The sequence below is a fragment of the Dermacentor albipictus genome, chromosome 6 (genome assembly GCF_038994185.2).
Source record: "Dermacentor albipictus isolate Rhodes 1998 colony chromosome 6, USDA_Dalb.pri_finalv2, whole genome shotgun sequence".
In the NCBI taxonomy this organism is placed as follows: Eukaryota; Metazoa; Arthropoda; class Arachnida; order Ixodida; family Ixodidae; genus Dermacentor; species Dermacentor albipictus.
The window spans coordinates 107,313,814-107,338,312 of NC_091826.1; the positions used below are offsets into that span (position 1 = coordinate 107,313,814).

A 24,499-nucleotide genomic window follows, 5' to 3' on the forward strand; every position below is an offset into this window, starting at 1 on the left:
AGTGCTCGAACTGCGATGGCTCGCATGACGCCGCTTCCAAAGACTGCCCTCAAACAAGTACGCTATCCTCAAAGAAATGCCGCAGAGAAAAAATTGACTCGTCATCCTGTACCTGCGAAAGTGGATGTGCAGCGAAACTGTTGAAAACCATCCCTACAACTGCTGAAAGGGGTATGCAGTGCTTTATTGCTTTAGAGTAAGGGTGGTGACAATCGCTTTGTGGTAGCTGTGGTACACTGTGATGGGTTGCGCGAGCACTTTCTCTACATTCTTGGCCAAGACTAAATACAAACGCGGTCTGTCCCAGTGGTACATATTTTGGCATGCAGCAAGCCTCATTGATCGTATTGCCGGTTTTTCCTTTTGCGCCTGCTCCTATTCACGTTGCTCCTCCAGAGTCTTATGTTTTGCCTGCCTATAGCGGTGCCGCAACAACAATGAAATTAGTTTCTAGGCTGCTTTTATATATTGTTACGGGGATCTTTGGAGAATAGAAGGTTGTATGTACAATACATTTATATGTAAAATGAGTCATAGTAATTAGGTTGGCTGAACACCAACAACACGCAGGAGCCAGCGTCCCGCGATCTTCATCTGCCTCTGTTCTTTCATCCTTCGGTAACAGGACCCTAGGGTGGAGAAGCGCCGTCTCAGCCGATGGTAGGCGAATAATTACGAGCGAAGTATATCGCTTCAGCCGTGAAACGTGGACGACGTCAACAGGCGTCGGACTTGAGGATGCATCAAACTGTAGCGGCGCAATCGTAATTTACGTCGTTAACTTGACGTAGGACTTCGTTAGGCCCTGTGTAGCGAGAGAGAAGCTTCAGGGAGAGGCCGACCCGAAGACATGGTGACAAAAGAAGCACCCAAGCACGTGGCGCGAACTTAACATCACGATGGCACTGCGGTTATGACGCTCTTTTTGTACATGCTTCAAGGCTAATAAACGTGATCGGGTGACTTGACGTACCATGTGAGCGCGATCGATGACGTCCCGGGCGAACTCAGTTGCAGCACGTGGCATAGAAGGCAGGATGGCGTCAAACGACAATGTGGGGCCGCGACCATACAAAAGATAAAAGGGTGAATATCCTGTGGTGTCATGTTGGGTCGAGTTATACGCGGACGTCACGTAGGCCAGCGAGGCGTCGCAGTCGCGGTGATCGTTGGAGACGTACATCGACAGCATCTCTGATTGTTCGGCTGAGACGTTCCGTAAGACCGTTCGTTTGGGGAGGGGGGGGGGGTAGGTGGTGGACAGTTTGTGCTCAGTGGCACAAGAGCGTAGGAGGTCGTCGATAACTCGTGTCAAGAATGAGCGACCGCGGTCTGTAAGTAACTGTCGAGGTGCACCACTGTGGAGAACGATTTTGTAGAGGAGAAAATCGGTGACGCCTGTTGCGCAACTAGTCGGCAACGCCTTTGTTATCGCATAGCATATCACGTAATCGGCATCGACAGCAATCCACTTATTCCCTCTGCTTGATGTCGGAAAGTATGCCAAGCAGGTCAAGGCCTAAGCGAAAATACGGTTCACAGGGAACTTCACTTGGATGGAGTCGTCCGACAGGTGGCAAGGGAGGTTTATTCCGGAGCTGACACAATTCGCAAGTTGCGACATAACAACGCAAGGAGCGATAGAGACCCGGCCAGAAGAACCGGCGTCGTACGCGGTCGTATGTACGCAAAGCGTCAAGGTGTCCCGCCGTCGGTGCGCCATGAAGTTCTTCGAGAGCGACGGATCGCAGATGACGCGGAAGGACAAGGAGCAACTCAGGGCTGTCAGGATTGATATTGCGGCGGTAGAGGATGCCGTCGTGCAGAACAATCATGCGGCACGTGACATCAGTGGCGCCAGATTGCACTCCGGTGATGATGGACTGTAAGGATTCTTCGAGTTGTTGTTCAGCGCGCATGTCGGTCATCTCAGTAAAAGCCATCACGCAGGTCACCGGATCATGCGCAGCGGGCTCGGGGATTCCACGGGGTGACGAGTGAGGCAGTCAGCGTGCTTGTGCCGACGTCCAGACTTATAGCTTACAAAAAACAAAAATTCCTGGAGCCGCAAACCCCAGCGACCAAGCCGTCCTGTCGCGTCCCGGAGGGAAGACAGCCAGCAGAGTGCGAGGTGGTCTGTAACGACCGAAAACGTGCGGCCGTACAAATATGGCCGGAACATGGCGGCAGCCCAAACTAAAGCCAAGCACTCCCGCTCGGTGATGGAGTAATTTCCCTCGGCAGGTGACAGCAGCCGGCTGGCATAAGCTATCACGCGCTTGGTACCAATCTGTTGTTGCGTGAGACAAGCGCCGATGCCATGCCTGCTTGCGTAAGTGTGGACTTGGGCCGGTGCAGATGGGTCAAAGTGGGCAAGTATTGGAGGAGTATTCAGAAATCCAATGATAGGGGCGAACGCGTGAGCCTGATCCGGGTCCCATGAAAATGGCGTGTTCTTCTTTAGATCTGTGAAGGGCCGAGCAAAGTCGGCGAAGTTTTTGACGAAACGGTGAAAGATCAGCACACGTCAGAAGTAGAACATGGCACAGGGAAAGTGCGTAAGGTGCGAACTTTTGCCGGATTTGGTTGGACACCGGATGCGTCAACGAGGTGTCCCGACACGGTAATCTGACGGCGCCCGAATTGGCACTTCGAGGAGTTCGGTTCGAGGCCAGCTTTTCCGAAGACCGCAAGAATGGCAGCGAGTCGGGTAAGGTGGCTGCCGAACGCGGGATAAAATATACAAACGTCGTCTAGGTAAGAGAGACAGCTGGTCCATTTTTAGCATTGCACAAGAGGGTCCGGCATACGTTCAAATGTTGCAGGTGCATTGCATAGGCGAAATGGCATGACATTGAAGTGATATAAACCACACGGCGTGATGAAGGCCTTCTTCTGGCGGTCCATTTCGTCAACTGAAATCTGCCATTAGCCGGATCGAAGATCGAGGGACGAGAAGTATTTAGCTCCGTGCAAGCAGTCCAAGGAGACATCGATGCATGGATGTGGGTAGACGTCTTTTTCCGTGATTTTATTTAAGTGGCAATAATCGACACAGAGACGTCGGGTACCATCTTTATTTTTCACAAGGATGGCAGGCGAAGCCCAAGGACTGGCTGATGGCTCGATGAACCCTTTGCGAAGCGTTTTGTCCACTTCTGATTGGATGACTGGACATTCAGCATGCGATACACGACAGGGACGCCGACGAATAGGATTCGTGTCTCCAGTGTTTGTACGATGCTGAACCACAGATATTTGGCGAAAAGGCCAAAAGGCAGAAGACGTATGTCCGTGGCCTGTGCAGAGCTGAGGTCAGGTGCAATCATTTTCGCGAAGTCATCCATTAAGGAACCGGAGCCGTGAGTTGCAATTTGTGCTAATAAACCACTCTCTGCTTTCAGACTCTCAATATCAAATTCGGAACCATTAGAAACACTGGCCAAGAACATGCCGGCCGGTATCACCTGAGGGCAGAGGCTGAAATTTAGAAGCGGTAGAACGAGGTCGTTATTAGTAACCGTGACCAGCGTATGGGGAATAGCAACGTTGGGGTTCAAAAGCACGTCGATGATGGGGCGAAGGGCGTATTCACCACCAGGAACCTGTGGCTGGGTGGCCAAAGTAACGTAAGTAATTGCCTGGGGTGACAGACGTACATCGTGAAGCAAACACAAGTGCGGTGAAGCGGTGCTCGGAGCATCGGCGACTTGAGCCATTTCCAACTGAACAACGCCGGTCGCGCAGTCGATGAGAACAGAATGAATAGATAAAAAGTCCACTCCAAGGATAACGTCATGAAAGCAGTTGATCACAGCAAAGAGAACAGAAGTGGGGCGGCCGGCTTTACTTAAACGCGCTGTACACATTCCAAGAACAACCAGCACGCCGCCGTCAGTCACAGGAAGCACTCGGGCAGGTGCTGGGGTAAGGACATCTTTTTAGACGTCTACGTAGGCTAGCACTCATCACAGATGCGTGGGCCCCAGTGTCGACGAGTGCTTGGACAGGTACGCCGTCTATTTTAACGTCGATTACACTTCTCGTTGTGGGCACAGACAGAGGATTTGCTTCAGTAGTCGGTAATGCAGCGCCACCTCCGAGAGCTGCATTTCGTGGTTTTATGAAAGGGTTGTCGGCGCGGTTAGACTCGGTGGTGGGCGAAGCATTGCGGGCATTTTCATCAAAAGGGCTCAGGTTGTCGGCGTGCGAGGTTTTGAGGGCCACGAGTTGTGACAGTGTCAGGCGACATGACCAACGCGGCAACAGGTGAAACATATCGGCTGGTCGTCCTTAGTTCTCCACGCAGTCGGGTTGCGATAACGCGGAGAGAAACGACTGGGTGGAGCGAAAATAGTGGAAGGGCGTTTGTTAGTTCTGGAACTGGTGACAGCACACACTGACTGTAAACAAATGTTTTCAAGTTACTTGCAAGCGATGGCTTGTACGAGGTGAACTGAAAATGTGGTAGAATGAGGGCTACGCGAACAGAAAGCTGCGGGCGCCATCGCATCCAGTTCACGTCTAACGATTCGCACCACGTTCTCTGATGATGACGCATGCTGCTGTGCGGGTTGATCTTCACACGTCGACGTTGCAGCAGTATTTGGAAGTCTGGCGAATCGTTGCAAGACGCGTCGGCTATTGGTCTGCTCGAATTGTCGTCACCCTTTAATGAATGCATCAACTGTAGAGCAGCTCTGGCACATGAGAAGATTAAACGCGTCGTCAGTAATGCCCTTAAGCACGTGCCCGACCTTCTCAGTTTCTGTCATGTCGTGATCGGCTTTACGACAAAAGGCCAGAACATCATGAATGTACGTGACTTAGTACTCCGTGGGGGATTGGGTACACGAGGCCAGTACCTGCTTTGCGGCAATTTTACGGCCGGCTGGTTTGTCAAACAAATCTGCCAATTTCTGTTTGCATTAGTCCCAGCCGGTTAGCCCCTCTTCGTGGTTTTCGTACCACACCTTTGCCGTGCCTCTTTGGTAGAACAACAGGTTAGCTAAGCATAAGCGGAGATGCGCTCCCATCTGTTGATTCCACTCACACGTTCGTACATGGCCACCCACTCTTCAACATCGGTGCCATTGGTCCCGCAGAAAGTTCCAAGATCCTTGGGTTGCACAATGGCAACCGAAGGTGACAGCGACGTAGCATGGGACGGTGGCGTAGGAGGTGGCAACGACGTTGATGCCGAGTGTTCACCGTCATTCATGGTGCGGACGGTGGTGCGAAGTTCACTGCAGAGCTCCGTTTCCAGCCGTGGTACCCTGGACCTCTCACCAATATGTTAGGGGGATGTTAGAAATGTAGAAGATTGTACTGACAATATATATATATATATATATATATATATATATATATATATATATATATATATATATATAATTATATATATACATATATATATATAATGAGTTAGAGTAGTTCAGATGGCTGACTTACAACACCACGCAACAGCCAGCGTCCCGCGATCTTCTTCCTCTCTTCTTTCATTCTTCCGCAACAATATGAAAGGCTAGTGACGTCACTCCTCACAGCGTAAGTGGCCGTCGCCGTGGAAACTTGTGCAACAGCAATCTTTACCGGGAAATGGATAGGTATATGTGCGTCACAATGTTATCAGGAGTGCCTTATCATCAATGACGTGGTTTGCATGTTAGTTTTGCGCTTGTTATTTATTGAAAGTAATTCTCTGCAGCATGTTGTACGCGTGATACCAAATTATATATGCACGTTTCACTTCAGTCACTGAAGGGTGTTTTCTTTTCTCCTGAGGCTGATGCCACGAAACACCCCGGCCAAATGGAGGCTAATAGCTTCGTTGTAAAATTCGACATGTGGAGGCACCACTAGAATTGTGCGTCAACACCGACATCACCACCGACGGTCTCTTAGCCAGAATACGGCTGCTGTGAAGCTGATGTCTGCATTCCCAGTAGTTATCTCCAGCGGCGTACGCATTGAATTTCAGGGCACATCGGAGACCTAAGCTGACACTACTAAGTGTTCCAAATAATGGCCTGCACTATCGTACGCAAAGGTTGTCAAAGAATCACGTTGTGCACCACAGGTGCTAATGAGGTACCAACTGCGGATAGAAAAGTCGTATACGTGCTACGGTCGTTGATGAACGTCATCTGTGTACTCTTAGGCAACCAGCACACATCTGCTCAGATACACAGAGTGCAACACTGGCATCCCCTTAGCAAAGGAGTGCATGACGACCAATCATAACTTTGGGCACAGAAAATCCAAAAGTAGCCTCATCGGTTGTCAGCAAAGAAGATTGTGCGATTCCTTCACACAACTGCCTGGACGAACAATTATAAATACTTCAGCGTATTTTAAATTGCCTTGCACATGTGTTCTTCTCTTCCTGATGTTCTTCTGCTCTGTATTTTTCATCTACTTTTGTTCTTCCTTTGCTTTCTCCACGGCGCAAGGTAGGAATCTGTATTTTCCTTTGCTCTTCGCTCCCTTTTTCATGACAATCATCTTCGATGAGTTCTGTGACATTTACCTGTAACAGTGCGTCTAGCGCAATGTTATACAAAGAGCGAGTACAAAGAGCGAGTGTTCAGTCTTTCAAAACCACACCACAATTTGCTCACAACACATGCGCTAAACAAACGTCGTATATCGGTTTGATTGTGCGCGCGCTTAGTTCTAATGCGTAATGTCACAGCCTGACTACGTCCGTGCAGTGCCTTCGTTGTTTTATTCAATAGAAATAGTCATTATAAGAAACTTCTTGCATTGGCGGCTTCGCGCATCGCCATTGACAGATGTCGTAGCAGCCCCGTAGCCCCGATTGTGAGACCATTTCATACGATGTCAGATGGTGCTGAAATAAGGAAAAAATCAAGCAGAAGACACCGGGGGCGGCGTGCAGCCTGGAGCCGCTAATTCCGCGGAGGTATCGTAAGAACGAACTTCACCATCACAACGTGTCGCTACAACTCTTCAGTTTGCTCTCACATTGGAATGCGCTTCCGCTGCTTGTTCATAATCAGAATAAACGTGTTCCTTCGGACACCTCGAGAAATGGTGAAAGCGATGCGTACACTGGAAGTACAAGCCAAAAAGGAGTTACCACAACTGTCTCTGTTCTTCAAGTGCATATAGTTTTTCAATTTGTGACATTATCAGCAATAGTTGTACGAGTGTGCTACAGCTTCTGCCCTCACTTGGCAACATATTTTTGGCTGGAATGACAACTAAAATATGTGGCGCTATGGTGATAACTATACATAAGTTTTATAATAGTTTAGCTAGAAACCTTGCTCACCTTAGGTTGCTGCCACCATCCGTAATCTCCAGAAGCAGCCCCCTGACGTCACCGACGACTACTTTTGCAAGGTGTGCTTTCTCGAGCGCTTGCCAGATTTGTTCGTCCGTGTGGGAATTCGTAGGATCCAGATTCATTCGCAGTGTGCCCCTAACCATGCTTGGGTCCTGAAAAGTTGACAGAATTTTTCTGAGTGCATCCCAGCTATAAAACGAAACCTGTATTTCTACGTAGAAAACAGGACCCGTACACGTCAAAAATAAGAACGTTCCCTCAGTGGCAACACTTCAGGCACCCACTGTTATTGACAGCGATTGGCGTTATAACAGAACTGTTCCAGCGATCGCCGATAATGGATGACAGTGTCGTATAAAAAGTTCTCTGACTACTAGCTCAGCAGCGACCTTTATCGTGTCCTTCCACAAAATAATGAAAACCATTGTCAAAGGTGTTTACGTGAAATTACGTGCTGTTTTCCTTACTGTTATTATCGGAGGCTACCTCTGCTAAATTCTGCTAAGCAGAATGCAAGAACGTATAGAAAAGTTCTATCTATTATACGTCAGCCCTTTCGAAACCTTTCTTGATGCTCTATACAGCAAATTATTGCTTGAGTACGGGCTACGTGCTCCGTTCTATTTATTCCCAAATTTTCATCATCATAATCCTTTATTAGCATTTACAGTCTGCTGTTCGGGTATTACATAAGCGGGAGCGTAGACAAAGGAAATGGAACGCAGTAGCATAGTAATGTGAGGTGAAGTAATAAAGGAAAATGTAACATACAACACTTTTTTTAACAGTTCATAAATATACAAGTGCAACATATGTATACAAAATAAGGTCTTGTTGCCAGAGACTGTATTGCAACCATACAGGGTTCCAAGAAAAGCACAGATAAAAGGTAAGTAACATCTGTCTTCCTATACATTCTATCATAAGGTCACCTCTGCTAATTTTTTCCTGGTAGTGAAAGCCAAGCCTTATAGTTGGGCTGGGCGTCATACATAAGCGTTTTTGAATTCTCTTGTAGGCTCTAAGCAGGAAATTATTGAAGGATGCCATGGTCAGTAATACTGCATTGCCTGCTTAATTTTAAGCTCACACGGCGCAATAAAGGCAAAGCACTTCGAAAACTACAGGTAAGCCACAGCAGCGGACATATTTGTGACGTTGTTCAAAGCACCTGAATCAGTATATACTCCCGCGCATGCTTACGCTTATTACTCAGTAGCGTCATTTGCAATAGTTAAGGTGGCGCGGTGCGCGTCAGTGTTAGACAAGTCGCGCAAAAATGTTTTTCGGGATTGAGAGGGCTGGCATAGCAATGACCAGGCTTCAGTTGCGGTGATTTGTTATATTTACAGAAATTGTCTGGCTCTAGACGTGCTGCACACTCTCAGACATTTAAGCGGTCAAAAGCCCCACGAAAATGATCAGTGGTGCGTTCAGTAAGATAACGCAGCACTTCGAGATCCAACGCCCCATAAATGAAGCCATTTCAGCTGTGGGTCAGTTGCTGGTCGTCATTGATGCGGAAGCGTCAAATGGCTCGAAAAAAAAAACTGGCGCGTATCATCCGGAGCAGCGAAAGGACACATGAAATCACTTTGGCTGCGACGCCACGTCACGAGAGCATGCCTCGATGGTGCAGAGAGGGGGAAAGGGTAACACCTGCATCTGCACTAGCGCGCCAGGTGTAGCGTGAGGGGTGAGTGCCTCGTTGCGCAGGACGTCGATGGCTGGCACCGCAGGCTGCTGCCGCGCTGCTGGCGCGGGCAGCACATACCGCCATGGAGCATTACTAACAGCGGAAAACTCGAGGGACCGCTCAGTGGCGTTCAAGTGGAAATGAATGCTCTCACATTCCCAACTCGCAAGAAATGCTTAGTTGTGCTCAGACTTTTTAAATTACTGCGATATGATTGTACCACTTTTCATCACTCTGGAAACGCAAGCGGCGAGAGTGAGCTGCGAGATCAGTAACGCGCAAATGATGGGAAAGGAAAGTAGTGACCGCGATTTTTTGGACTTTGGCGGGGCAACGAATTCATCAATGCTTTGATACGAGGCACTGTCTGCTTTTTTATCTCAAGCTCTTGTCGAATATGCCCAAAGGGTCGATGTTTTGCAAGACGCAGTAGTGACATTTCAGGACTGGTCGGCGAGCTCTGTCATGTTAGCGAAATAATTATCGAACGAATATGGACTTGGCTCTGGGCACTGACAAAGAATAGCGCTCTTCTTGACAAATCATGAGATTTTTCTAACAATGAAAGTAGAATCGTAAATGATTATGTTAATAATTGGTAACTGCGTTAAAGAACGAGACAGTACAACACTACCGAATTAAGTGATTAGTTGAGAAATACACACAAAACGTACAGAAACCATCAAGGACGATTGTTAACATAGTAAGCGAATAACGGAACGGTTCTAGAAAGGTACTGACTTTATTAAAGCAGCAGTGCGGATGAAGGTGCATATTGCTTGGAGTGAGGATAGTTAGGTTAGGTTAGGTTAGGTTAAGTTAGAACAACCGTCTTTGATTCGACCACCTCGCGCTACCGTAGGCTCGCCTGAAGAAGGCATGAGAGTTGTCCTTCGCTGGCCGACGTGGCCCGCAACTCGGTTCGACGAGAGCATGCGTTCCTTGCGCTGGAGGGGAAAGTTCAATCACCTCTAGCCACAGACGATCACGAAAACGGTCGAAATAGCCAAAGAAAGATGTTGGTTTTCAGATAGACACGGTGCATCGGATTGCTCATCGTATAGCGTCGTTAATCGCGCTTTTAGTACCTGACGCGAGCAGCAACACACAACACTAGCGGTGTCTCGTAATGACCACCCGTACATTCAAAACGCTATATTCCTAAAAACTTGTGCATCGTGTTATGACTCAGATATGCCCACTTTACACAAGGCCAGCGATTTTAGTCTTCTCAGCAGGTGTCCGAACGTACTGTTTTAGTTGAGCCTCACGAACGTTTCACTCCGCTCAGATTTGACGCGCTGAGACACTGCAAGGTACGGCGTAGTTTTCGCATTTTTTTCATAAGCGCGTCTTGCCAAGGCGCGAGCGACTACGCAGTCAGCTCGGCTGAAAAACGACCAAGGTGCCAGGTGGGCGCGAGACGAGTTGCAAAATAGTGCGCGCAATCTTCGATGCTGGTGCTGCTCCACAGAAGCTGGCTAGAAAACAAAGCATATGCCCGCTTCTCGGCCAGCTCAGCTGGAGTCCGCGCACAATTAAAGTGCTTTTTTTTTCTCTGCCGACGCAAATTCAAGGCTCATTAGAAAATAAAAGCTAATTGCTGCTGACCAAAGTGTTTACCTTCAGGTGTACATTGGTGACGTGATCTACAAAAAATTGCTAAGGCTTTGAGGTTTCATCCTAAAACCAGCAACACAAAGGAACACGTCGACCGCGTATTGGTACGGCAAAATTTGTTCTAACTTGCGCAGCTTCGGTAGGAAAATTCCTTTGTTGCTCATGCGCAGGGTATTTTTGCAAGTGATTAGATCGGAGCGAGGGCAGCGATCCTCGTTCTGCTGCCGGCGTGAGTGCTGTGCGCATGCGCATTACCGTTTCTCCTAAGCGGTTGTGCGGAAAGCACGTGCCGGTCTGGCGGGCCGTGAGCGCTCTACTAAAGCACTCCTATAAACAGCGCCGTACTTTTGGCTGTCGGCATCTTGCATTTACCTGTGGGATAACGGTGATGCTCCTTCGCAGCTTCCGGAGGGGAACGTCGGCGATATCCACGCCATCAATGAGGACGCGACCCTCTGAGGCTTTGAGCATGCGCAGAAGTGCAAGCACCAGCGAGGACTTCCCCGCTCCGGTGCGACCCACCACTCCGACCTGAAAGCGTACGCGTCAAACCACTGAAATCGAGCCAAAGCTGCTTCATTTTCTAAAAGAAATATGGTTGATCTCCCAGGCTAACAGTTGCATTCAGAACGCTGACAAAGGCCCAGGAGACATTGTAAATGCCAGTGGGAGGAAGAAACAGAGCTTTAGCAATCGTAATTATTTCGCGAACGTTATAAAGGTATTTCACAAAGTATCGTACACTTTTGTTTCTTATAGTAAACAACGTGAAAAATAAACATTGCAATATGTTGTGTTTATTCACTTCTGGCTAACTATATAAAGAGAACCATTACGGCAGAGCCCATTTGTTGAATACTGTCGAGGGTAAAACGATTAGCATGCAAGCAGTGTAGTGACAGGCCATATTGCTGAAGTCATGTTTTTTTTTAATCTATAGTGGACATTCTGAGGTACGCGAAAGAGACAGACACGTGTCTTCATGTGCCTTTTTACTTTGCGTCCTCTTCTGTGGGCTCTACAATAGTACTCCAAAATTCCACACCAATAAGCCCGCACTTCAGAGGAAGCTTTAGCTCGGGCCCAACTCCGATGCGGCCTATTCATATACATGTAAAACGCAAAAGATTTTTTCTGAGATAACCCCTGCACCGATTATAATGAAATTTCTTGCACCTAAGAGAGAAAGTTAAATTCTAGTGACTGTTGGAAGCGGAAATTCGATTTAGGACATGAATTTTGTTGCAAGAATTGTCGAAAATGCGAAAATTTGAAAAGAAAATAGAAGCACGAAGTTTACAAATTCATAGCAATGCATCAAGAAGGATATCGCGGTTCTGTAAACGGAATCCATGAGATCATTAAAAGCGGACAAACTTGATATGTCATTTTACATCTTACGTGAATTTCTTACGTTGTTTACAAGGCTTCTGCAAAAGCTGTGTTTTCATACTACAACATTTTTTAAGGTTCATGCGAAACATATCAGTTTTGTCCGCTTTTAAATGTTCTATCAGATGCAATTCACGAAATTTCAGTATCATTTTTCATTGCTCAGTTACAGAGCTGTAAACTTCATAGCTTAGCTTTCTGAAAAATTTTGCCAATTTTTAATAAAAACTTTACGACCTAAATAAAAAAATTCAAAACCAACAGTCACTAGATTTTAAGTTTTTCCTTTAGATGCAACAAACCTCATCAAATTTGCTGCACTGTTTCCTGATAAAAACGAAGTCTCCTTTTACATGTATTTAGATAGGAGCACCCGAGCTAAAGCTTCCTTTTACGCGCTAGTTGAAATCTTTCTGAGACCTGTGCTGCTTCGGCAGTGTGCGACTGACAATGTCTCCGGTACTGGCGCACTTTTATAAGATTTTTGCTTGCCAAGGTCACTCATGAGAGTCGGCGACGGCAGCAGGGCTGGCCAGGCTTGGCGGACCGTGTATTGTTGGTTGATTTGCCATGGGCTTCCTGGTCTCTTTGCAGCAAGAGCTTCCCTAACAAAAGGGTGCTTTGTGGAACGTTCTTCCTCGGGGCCCAGCATTCGTCACAGTTTGCTGACACTCGTGGCGACTACAGGAGAAAGTCAGCTCTCGAATTAAGCGGCGTCGGCTGGAGTCAGGCGTGACCACCTGGCTACGAGGATCCGCTCAACTCGGTTTCTGGGAATCCAAAGTGCATACGTGTGTATGTGAGCCCTCTCCCTCAAAGATGGGTCGACTACGCCCCAACGACTGTGGACGGTCCGATTGGACGAAGGTTGGATAGCAGTTTTCCCTCCCCTAGGGATCTATGGAGGACAGAGGCTTTTTGAGCCGCAGTTTGTCGGCTGTTAGTGTGTGCTCGTGCTCGACAAGCGGTGTGCTTGGTGCTTGGTGCTTGGTACTTGGAGCTTTGTGGTCGTGAGCTGTATGCTTCGTGTGCGTGCTCAATTTAAGAGTCACGCTAGACTGTCAAAATGTATCTCTTGTATTTAATGTAAATATGTAAATAAACCCTGCTCGCCTAGTCCCGACGAAGAGCAAGGTCCTCCCTACCCCGACCACAAACCCGACAGTCCTCATGACGACGACGTTATGGTGGCCACTCGATGACGCAAACAGCGTGGCAATGGTAATAAGACAATGGAATGATGATGATGGCGTTATGACCACTGAATAACGAAGACTATGACGATGATGGCGTGACGACGGGGAAATAGCCATGATGGCCTCTTCACGGCATCATGACAAATAATGCATGACGACCGTATATGATGACACTAGCAAGACGAAAGACGGATCACAAACATGGGATGACGACGATGGAATTAACCACCACGACAGCATGGCGGCCAGGTGACGCTGTCGCTATAGCTCTATAGCGAAAAGCTGTAGCTAAGCTATATGGCAACTTGGTTCTCTGGATTTGCGTAGAAGGCGTGACAATGACTGCATGACCAGAGTTATAAGGCGAAGGTTTCATGAAGTTGATGAAACGGCCACGACGGCCTCACGCCCACGAGCACTTACGTAGTGGCCTGAGCTGGTCGATAACTTGGGTCACTGGGTTATTCTTAAAGTCTAGATAGATACACAGTCTCAAAACGCGGAAGTAGGTAAAGTATGCTAATCGCATTAAAGTGAATGTCTAACACTAGCACAAACATAAAAGAGCCAGGTAATACCACTCCACAACTTGAATGTCTATAGTTAGGCGAAATGTACTCCTAACAGTGTTTCTTGAAAATGCTTCAAAAGATTGATTTGGTTGCTCGTAATGAGCATATTGCGTACTAAAGATTTGAACTAGCATTGAATGGAATAAAAGAAAGCTTCGCGGATCAAGGTTAAAGACATCGAGTAAGTGAAATAGTAGCTTGCGGTAGTAGGAAGCTGAATTTTCTGATAATTGCCGTGTCCAGCACATGAGTAGTGAAATCAGTTGAGTTACGGCACTCGTAAAAAGAAGGAATTATATCGCATATTTCGAGGGTAAATTTCTGCCCTGGAACCAGTGAAAACGTACCAGCGTAGGGGTCATTCCTGCAAGAAAATCACCTGGTCAAAATTATTCTTTCGTGTTGAGGACAGTTAAGATTGGCATGGCTTACATGTGATGAAGATAAAGCTTTATATAACTGGACTTTATTTTAACGGGTATTAACGTTCGGCGAGCAGACAGTATGTTCGCAGAGACAGGTGCACACAAAGACATTATGATCATTTGATACCCCAATTAGTGGTATTAAGAAGCTTCAGAAAATGCTAAAGTCGGGCTGTATTTAGCTTCATTTCGCTGAGCACGTGTATTCTTTGACAAAAAGTTCATTACATTTACGTACCAAGTCGTTTTTGTCATTACCAGAAATGCCACGCTGTTAAACATCGGCATATACACCAGCGAGCAGCATGCTGTCTATTTAAAAGTTAATTTATGCATAAGCTAATAAACAGTGGCCACAATGCGCTTCACTGGGACAGTCAGCTAACAATAGGTAGGAAGGATTACTGGGTTCGTGCTTTAGTACACACTGTTTCCAATAATTAAATAACACACCTAAAAGCTTGTAGTACATGCCTTATGCTACAGTGTAATCCGGTATGGGATATCTACATATGGTCATGGCGCTCAACATTTGGTAAGCCGGGTCAACTCCGTCCTTCGTGGCATTCTGAAGCATGTTGCTTATGATGTCTCCCCCAAATCTGATGTGTTCAAAACTTTGTCTTTACCTGATTTCAATTATTTGCTGCTTGAAACTGTTATCTTAAAACATTTTTGGTTAAGTCAGTATAAAATTCCTTATGTGCCCGTCCGTTCCCTGAGACCAAAGAATCCTTACATTACACCCCGCTGTAAGACGAGATATGGTCGAAGACTTCGTAACTACTATGTCCCAGCAATGTTTAATCTACTTCCTCAAAGCATACAAGATGTGAAAACGAAATATGGTCTTAGAAAGGCTCTTAGACACATGAATGCGTGATTGGAAGCCTGTCATGTGAGTGTGTGTGTGTTTTTTTCTCTGTTGTTTAAAAAAATGGCTGTGGCTTAGGTAAGGTTAAGCCCAGGATGCGAAGCATACTAGCCTTTATTTTAGTTGTTGAACCACTGTTTAGCCTGGTGAACTGCTGTTGCTTGGCTATATTTGGTTCGGCTAGACGAAGAAACAACTCATGCGTTACTCTGCTTCGCCTTGGACGCCCCGCATAGGACGCGGTGAGCGTCGAGCAACGCAGCGTTCGGCGCGGCAACGAAATGTGCGCCTGAGCAAGCGACGCACGCCTGAGCCTTAGCAACAGCTCGTTTCTAAGGCAACACCGCATTCACTAGAGGCGCTTTTGTACCGCTTTGAAGCATCGTACTCGTGGCTCAGTGGTAGCGTCTCCGTCTCACACTCCGGAGACCCTGGTTCGATTCCCACCCAGCCCATCTTGCAAGAGTTGAGCCAAAGCCACTTCTCCTCTGTCGTGGCGTCACGGTGTTACGTGGTATTCAAGGCGACACCGCCGCGCCTGAGGAGCTGGGTTGAGCTCTCGTAATATGCTTCGCATAAAATGGCTGTGGCTTAGCTAAGGTTAAGCCCAGGATGCGAAGCATACTAGCCTTTATTTTAAAGCGACAGCGTTAAGGAGCTCGTGTCGCAGAAAATCCGGTGTCGTCGGCGTCGGCTCAGGCGTGCGGCGCTTGCTCAGGCGCACATTTCGTTCTCGCGCCGAACGCTGCGTTGCTCGACGCTCACCGCGTCCGATGCGGGGCGCGTAGTCACTGCGCCGTAGCAAAGCCACCTAGAAACAATCTCTGTAGCACGCCGCAACCTTCGCTTCTCATTCCAACGAGCAGCTCTGTCTCCAGGAGGCATCTCACCTCGTGAGTGTCTAGCAGAGGCAAGCGCAGCTGCTTATATACCGCCGCGACGGCGCGAGTTGGAGCCCCGTTTCTCCTCTGTCGTGACGTCACGGTGTCACGTGGTATTGAAGGCAACACCGCCGCGCCTGAGGAGCTGGGTTGAGCTCTCGTAATATGCTTCGCATAATAACGAGTTACTGATGGCTCTGTCGCTGTCTGCCAGGCACTGCCGTTCAAGCCCACTGTGGCTTTGGCAGGCCCGATTCTTCCACTGTATGGTTCCTAAGTCATCAATAAAGTATTATTATTAATATTAATATTATTATTATTATTATTATTATTATTATTATTATTATTATTATTATTATAAAAGCTCCGCCACGTAGTCCCCACCACGACAGCTTCTTTGCCAAAACGCTGTTGTTAAGATAGTCAAAAGCCATGCTGATGTCTGTAAACAGACGCATAGAATAGGTACTCTGCCTTTTTGTTCCGCGTCATATATGTCGTATGCGGCCAGCAATGCTAGTTCTCTGTGGAGCATATCAGATAGGCATGAGGACAATTCCTAAACCCTCTTGAAAATGGCCAAAGGATTGGTAGGGGTCTTAAGTTAGCTGCTGTGTGCTTGTCACTACATTTATAGATGGGAAAGATTATGGCTACTTTTGCTGTACGAAGAAACGTTCCTGATTAACACCATGAAGCCCAAATACCATTTAACATCGAGAAAAAAAATTTTTTTGCCTTTAATGCTGGCCACAGTGCGTAAATTTGTGCGTAAATTTTTGCTAGCCTAATAACATATATTTCAGGTAAAAATAATTACTCTAGTAAATAATTATTAAGCAAATGGTTTTTTTAACTCGCGACGTGAAACTCCCCTACAGCGTATCAAAACGCTCCTATGGGGTATGCTTTACGTTTTCCAAGTTTAAACCAGAATTTTGAGGTATCGAAGTGAGCGTATGAATAATGAGGTGTTCTGCTTCGTGTCGAGCTACGTGAAATATATAAGTTATGATTGATGTTTTAAATATTTCCCGCGCTTTGCTTTGTCATTGGCCCATAAAAACCGCGTAAACTTCCCATTTCTATTAGAAATGATTTTAGGCGCAGAGAAGCTAAGACGCGGACAATAGTATAAAAGGCACGGAGAGGCGCACAGGTGTCCTTTATACTGTTGTCCGCGTCTTATTTTTCGCGCTTAAAACCATTTCTAAAAGCCATGTACCGACTAGCCCCGCAGCACACGTTACTCTCCATTTCGAAGTGGTATTTAAAAATATGCTGGTAACGAAATTTCCAAACTGTATCTCAATGTTCCTATCTTGATACTGCTTACATGTGCCAGAAGTTGTACGGAAATAAAAAATCGACAGTGGAACGCTTCCATGGCTTCCATTTCGTTAAGTCGGTCGTTTAGTGCGCCGCAGAATGCATGTAAAATCATACTAATGCAGAGTTGTTTTGTGCATATAGTGTTAAATGTTATCAGTATTTTGAGGTTCCATCAAATATGGTGCACACCTTGTTCGAATTATCACACATTTTTTGACACCCTCCGTGCAGTTGTGCAATTGTGCGGAGTTTAGGTGGACTATGCATTTATTACTTCGTTTTCATATATTTTACGCGAATGTGCCAGAATTGTTGCTGGTTAAGGAAAACGCCACATTTTTGCTAGTCTGATAATACTTACCGTTTCTATACGAATCACCTATTTTCAATATACAGATCCAATTTCTACCTGTATAGAGGTGCACAAGTGCTTCATACTTTCGCTGAATTGTTGTTGCTGAAATTTCTATAAAAGAGTGGTTGGATGTTACGTGTCCATGAGCAGAATTAGTGCTACTAAACTGAGGCGCATTCCTGCTGCAATACTGGTAAACATACCTTTTCCTTGTGTTTAACGAGAAATGTGATGCCTCTCAGCACGTCGGGCAGAACACCGGGATTGTACGATGCAGAAAAGTTCTGGAATTTGATTTCTCCTTCCTTGGGCCAGTTGCACAGGGACTGCTCTGTCTTCTGGGTGGCTGGAGCGTCACTCTGCGTGGGAAACACCCTGAGCTGAGACAAACGTTCACTCGAATTATTGGTATGGTGGCTTCCCAACGAGATCTTATTTTCGAAAAGTGACTGCTACACAAATATTTATCGTTTACTGTACATTCGGGCCTCTAGAGAAGAGAATAATCTTCTTTATATTGTATCGAGAAATCAACATTCAGTCACATTTGCATTAGAAATAAAAAAAATTCTTGGCTGTTCATATTCCACTGTGTATGAAAAGATGTGGATTGTAGACCATTCTGAGATTTGATGGCTTGGGCACGTAAAAAATCCGTATATCCTAGTATACCACCGTCTTATTAATGCAATGTTCGAAGCCTATGTGAACGCCTGGTAGAGAAAGGCTGCACACATAAAAAATAGTTTTTCGGTTTAGTCAGAAGGTGGCCAGGCTGCATAGAGCAATTGAGGCACTTGCAGTCGAGCTATGTGGCCTCGCCCGCTGTTGATAGTACGCACATATAATTTTTGTTTTGAAATGTTCAGATGATGGACTGACTTTTATCTTATAGCAAAGCATTCATGCTGATATAGCACACTTAGCCATCTCTATCGTGTTCTTTTTTGTTTTCTGGGACATCGTTTCTATCGCAGCCTCAAGGTATATTTAGATTTTACTTTTTCCCCATGAAGGTGAAGTACTTCCTCTACGTTTCCATTTGGACGAGTAGTTCGCACGTGAGCATGACACGTCGAAAAAGAGTGAGTTCGCACGGAACGCACCGGAAGCTTCTCACCTCCGCTGGAAGTTCTGCGAACTCCAGACAACGTTCAAATGAGACGTTCATCTGAAGTACGTTGAACAACATTAGGCACAGCGACATCAACGAGAGCGGGACCTGGGAAAAAGCAAAAAACAAAAAAAGGAGTAAACGATTTGTCTCTTGCGTTCTCATTCAGGCCCACAAATATTTTCTAAATGTCCTGAAGTGGTGATATAAAGTTTGTGAACAGGGATGAAGTACCTCAGACAGGCTGGCCAACGTTTCGATAGGAGGACCTATTTTCGTCAAAGGCGGCCTCGTCACCCTCGGCGTGTTAGTTTTAAAGGGTTAGTGCAGTGACGTCACGTGCGGGTGTTGTCGCTGGCGGCTGGTTTTAAAGAGAGAGATTACAAGAGGGAACAGGCGCTGTCGTCCGACGTCTGTGAGCCTCATTCTCAAGACGACGGGACAAGAGCGTGAGAGTGGGCATGCAAGGAGAAAAGACAAGAATAAGAAGCAGAAAAAAAGCGAAAAAAAAGGGAAAGAAAGGGGGGGGGGCAAGGCGGCACCAAGACACAAAAAGGGGGGGAGTGAAAGAAAAAGAAAGAGAAAAATGAAATTTTAAGAAATACGGTGCCTTGGGAGCGTGTTGGGGATGCGAAAGGTTAGGAGGTATTCAGGGGGAGTCGGCGGCATGTTTTTGAGGCATTAGAAGGGCCGCTCAAGCGGTCTGTGCGCGAGGCGCGAGTAACACAAGAGACAGAAAAGAAGGAGAAAACCCAGACACACACACACACACTCAAAAAAAGCATGAGTTGAAAGCGACTTGAGTAGCATAGTAGTAATAGGTCGAGTAATTTTGAAATAGTTAAGGTGGCGACGAGGAGTCTGCGGTGCAATGTATGGGGTGACTGAAAGGCAGCGGCATGGTCTTTCAAGGGGCACTGCCCCACGCGCTTAAATAGGTGTCGTTACGGCGGCATCCAGAAGGCGATATTCTGGGTTGAGGCGCCGAAGAAGGCATATTGACTTCGGAATGTGTTGTCGAGGTGGTTTCAAGAAAAAAAAAGATAAAAAAAAGAGGGAAGGGGGAAGGGGGGGGGCGAAATCGGTAGAACAAACAGGAGGGTGACGCGTGCAGAAGCGGGCGGGGGCAAGTGTACATGGAAGAAGGGGATCGTACAGTTGGCATAGACGTAAAAACCAGAATGAGTACATTAAATTGAGTAGTAGGCAGAAAAAAATTTGTTTTTTCTTTTTTCGAAATGGAAGAGTAGGTGAGGTTAAGAATTAAAGTTGGCTGGTGGCCTAATGTGTTTTGTGTATTGGTTGATGATATGAGAGTTTCAGATTTAAGTTACAGCTTTTAAAGATTCTAAGTTGCCGCGTGCCAAATTAATTCCTGTCGGGTGTAGGCAATTAAACTTGTGTATGAGGTATGAATTAATGAATGAACAGGAATTAATTTGGCACGCGGCAACTTAGAATCTTTAAAAGCTGTAACTTAAATCTGAAACTCTCATATCATCAACCAATACACAAAACACATTAGGCCACCAGCCAACTTTAATTCTTAACCTCACCTACTCTTCCATTTCGAAAAAAGAAAAAAAAATTTTTTTTTCTGCCTACTACTCAATTTAATGTACTACTCAATTTAATGTACAACACATTCCGAAGTCAATATGCCTTCTTCGGCGCCTCAACCCAGAATATCGCCTTCTGGATGCCGCCGTAACGACACCTATTTAAGCGCGTGGGGCAGTGCCCCTTGAAAGACCATGCCGCTGCCTTTCAGTCACCCCATACATTGCATCGCAGACTCCTCGTCGCCACCTTAACTATTTCAAAATTACTCGACCTATTACTACTATGCTACTCAAGTCGCTTTCAACTCATGCTTTTTTTGAGTGTGTGTGTGTGTGTCTGGGTTTTCTCCTTCTTTTCTGTCTCTTGTGTTACTCGCGCCTCGCGCACAGACCGCTTGAGCGGCCCTTCTAATGCCTCAAAAACATGCCGCCGACTCCCCCTGAATACCTCCTAACCTTTCGCATCCCCAACATGCTCCCAAGGCCCCGTATTTCTTAAAATTTCATTTTTCTCTTTCTTTTTCTTTCACTCCCCCCCTTTTTGTGTCTTGGTGCCGCCTTGGCCCCCTCCCCCTTTTTCCCCCCTTTTTTTCGCTTTTTTTCTGCTTCTATTTCTTGTCTTTTCTCCCCGCATGCCCACTCTCACGCTCTTGTCCCGTCGTCTTGAGAATGAGGCTCACAGACGTCGGACGACAGCGCCTGTTCCCTCTTGTAATCTCTCTCTTTAAAACCAGCCGCCAGCGACAACACCCGCACGTGACATCACTGCACTAACCCTTTAAAACTAACACGCCGAGGATGACGAGGCCGCCTTTGACGAAGATAGGTCCTCCTATCGAAACGTTGGCCAGCCTGTCTGAGGTACTTCATCCCTGTTCACAAACTTTATATCACAGTGTGCCATCCCATCTGTCAGCCCCTTTCTTGTTTTTGAAGTGGTGATTGTGGCCTAAGGACACCCATCCTTGTTTAACTGGATGAAGACGTACAATACTGTGTTCAACACTATCGGTTTTCAACATCATTTAAACACCTCTACCTATGGCGTTCCGAATTAGTGCAGAATATATTGTCATAATGTCTGCAGTTGTCCAACTAACTGTTCAATTTCTCAGCTACTTTTTTTATTTCACTTCAAAATGAATTATCCTTCTTTTTTTATTCATTGTTTCTTTTTCGTGTTGTTCCCGTGAGTCAAATACTTTGTAGCAGCAGAGAACATGAAATGCTTCGTTATTTGGTTATCATCATCGGGTTGGAAGATTTATTGCGCGTGCAGTACAATACGATAGCTCGCACTCGGATGCGCATCAATCGGTGCGTGCGAGGCTACGGTCAGGTGAGAAACCACCGAGGCTGAAGTCGCAAGCATCGTGAGCGCTCCGCGCGCTGTAGCTCCAGATGCGAATGGTAACTTAGCTAATACATTATAACTGTTAAATAGTTGAACGAATATTTGCTGATTGTTTGACCTACTAACAACGCTTAGGCGTCCTAACTTTAAGTGGAATACAGTGGCTGTGAGAGACGCCGCAGCCAGGGGTTCCAGATGAAAGTGCGACGGTCGTTACAAAATGTGGCCATAGAATTGAGGAATCGAACCCACGACCTCCTTCTCAATGGCAGAATACTTTTTAATGGTATAACTGCAGAGCCACCATGGCGCCGCATTGCGCGATTCTGGTAACCTGCTGTTTTATTTCTGTTTCTTAAATTTTCAACTTGCTCTGTTATAACGAGGCACGCTGTCTCCCGCCAAATCTCGTTGCTCTCATTCATAGCTACATCGATACCAGTAATTTCAGTCGCAAAAAAAATTCGAGAACGACCGCTATGCATACGTTAGCCTGCACGATGAGCTGCTGGCGCACACGATGGCATGCTACGAGGCAGCGTCAGTTTTACTGCCCGCTTAACGTAGCAAGAACTCAACTTTAACAACGGCTCCGTAGTTCTCACACTGGGCTCCAAGATTTCTTCAGAGGCACCGGTGAGCAAAGCTTTAGTTTTATGTACCGTTAGATGGCCGCATTACTTCACTTCCCTACCAATTCTCATTCATTTCACTGCATTCAAGCGATTGATCGAAAATATCCCTTTGTAACTTGTAGTCTTTTCTCTGTCACTAACCCCCCCCTCCCTCATGTAATGAATGAACAAGAGACCTTTGAGAAAATAAATGAATGAATGACTCAATAAATAAATAAATAACTAAATAAAAATAAATAAATAAATAAATAAATGTCGTTAGGATGTGTATTTGCTCTCTCAATCGCCACACAACGGCAAGAAGTCTTTCGTAATTAACGGAAAATGTTGTTTCGGTGGTGCCATAATGAAGATAATGGAAATGCCGTACGTATCGAGCGCGCAATGCAGGGAATTTGGATGCGTGGTGACAGATGGTGCCTAAGAGCGACGGTGTGACTTCGGAAATGGATACTATAGAATTGAAGTATGAGAACGATATAGGGACAGGACGGCTGAGGCTAACCAGCGCTCACTTCCAATTAAGTTTCTTGAGCGAAAGTAACTATTTTGTACACACAGGGAACAGAACAAGAACTTCCAGGCAAGGTTGCAGTCATCACATCTAGCACTAAGAAGCATTACTGAACTTCACGTGCAGAATCCAAGCAGACAAATAATGCAGTCCGTTTTGAAGCAGAACCGCATTTGCCACTTTGGCGCATTAGTTTATGAAATTTCTTATAGTGTGCAAAATTCATGGTGTTAATTGACCCCTAGATTTTTACACCGTCGTGTACAACTGTCTAATTGAGGTCTGCAGCCGCGCGAGCGACACTGGGCTGCCAAACGGCTGTCAAAGCTTTAGCGTTGGTCGCATTCTCACGCAGTCTAAGATTCCAGCAATGTCTGGTCTGACCAGTATGTGGCATCCAGCATGGGAATGGCATTTTACATAGATTCCCTTTACAACAAGCACACATTGGCCGCGATGCGTTGTTGCGTAGTGTTCTATCCATTTGTCCTCGGGACTAGCTAGACTGCATTATCATCGGCAGTTATTTATGCTTTTTCAGCTCAAAACACATACCTGCAGCAACTTTTGGTCGAAGTCACCATATGCCTGCTCGTCTGCCAACCACTCAATGTGCGGTATGCGAGCACCGTTTTATTTTATGCGCTGCTGTAGCCCAGTGGCTATGAGGTTACCGTACTGACCTAGAGGTCACGGTTTTGATCCCGTCCACGTGGTGGCCGCATTTGGAAGGCAGCGAAAGTAAGGTTTAGGTGTACGTAGATGGTATCCTCGTGGTCAAAATTTATGCGGAGTACATGAAGTCGTACAATTGAATTTTCCATGTTGCAGCAATTAAAATTGAGTCATTTTAGCATGCGCCAAAGAGGGTGAAGGCGAAAGCCTGCCCTCATGCTCAGGAGACATTAATTAAATTACTTGATATTCTCATCCGAACACGTTGTTACTCGTTATTACTTGTTTTCTCCCACCAAAGGTCCTAGGTGCGAGTGCGTTAACGCTACCTTAGCTACCTATGTCTTAATTAACTGCGCCCTGATTTACTGTGCCCTAATTAACTGTGCCCTAGTTAACAACAAAGGTCTTGAGTTCAACTCCCGCAAAAGGCCGTGGGTTCTAGTGCGTTAATAACTTCTATAATAATTAACTGTACTTTAATTAAACTCCACCTATCTATAAAGGTCGTGGGTTAGAGTACCTGTATTAACTCTATCTTAATCAACTCTGCCTTTTTTGGCATGCCGAGCGGTGTTGGAGCCAGGTGTGGAACAAGACGGCGAACGCGTGAGCAGAGGCACGAGCACGTGTCTGCGCGTGCCTGGCCCACGTGACTTTCTGTACCACACGCCGCGTTTTCCAGACCATCGGGGGTATCAGCCACTTAAGGCTTTCGCCCCAATAATCGCGCCGTGCAATAAGCTCAGTGCCCTAAGCCGGTCATGCGTGACGGTCATACGATAAATAAATGATTTAAAAACGCTCAGTCTGACGGTCAACGAACAGGCGTAGTGAATTTAGACTTAGCAAGCATCGGTCGAAATAATTTCGTTTTCCATGCCATTCTCATTCTTTGAATACATCAGACGCTTCTCGATCTGCCGGGCGCCTAACCTCTTTCTGGACGCTCTTCAGTTGCTACCATTTCACTCCACAGGTGCACGACCG

The 24,499-nt window shown here is 46.3% G+C and overlaps 1 protein-coding gene across 1 annotated transcript in view; it reads right to left on the reverse strand.

The window, feature by feature from the left end:
• Positions 1-24,499, reverse strand: part of LOC135905004 (ATP-binding cassette sub-family C member 2-like) — a 158,387-nt gene that overhangs the window by 7,780 nt on the left and 126,108 nt on the right. Inside the window, exons 23-26 of the mRNA XM_065436004.1 lie at positions 18,776-18,877; positions 17,859-18,014; positions 11,001-11,159; positions 7,298-7,464 (exon numbers count right to left, since the gene is read on the reverse strand). Of these exons, the coding sequence (XP_065292076.1) occupies positions 7,298-7,464; positions 11,001-11,159; positions 17,859-18,014; positions 18,776-18,877 (584 nt within the window). The remainder of the gene's footprint in view (positions 1-7,297; positions 7,465-11,000; positions 11,160-17,858; positions 18,015-18,775; positions 18,878-24,499) is intronic.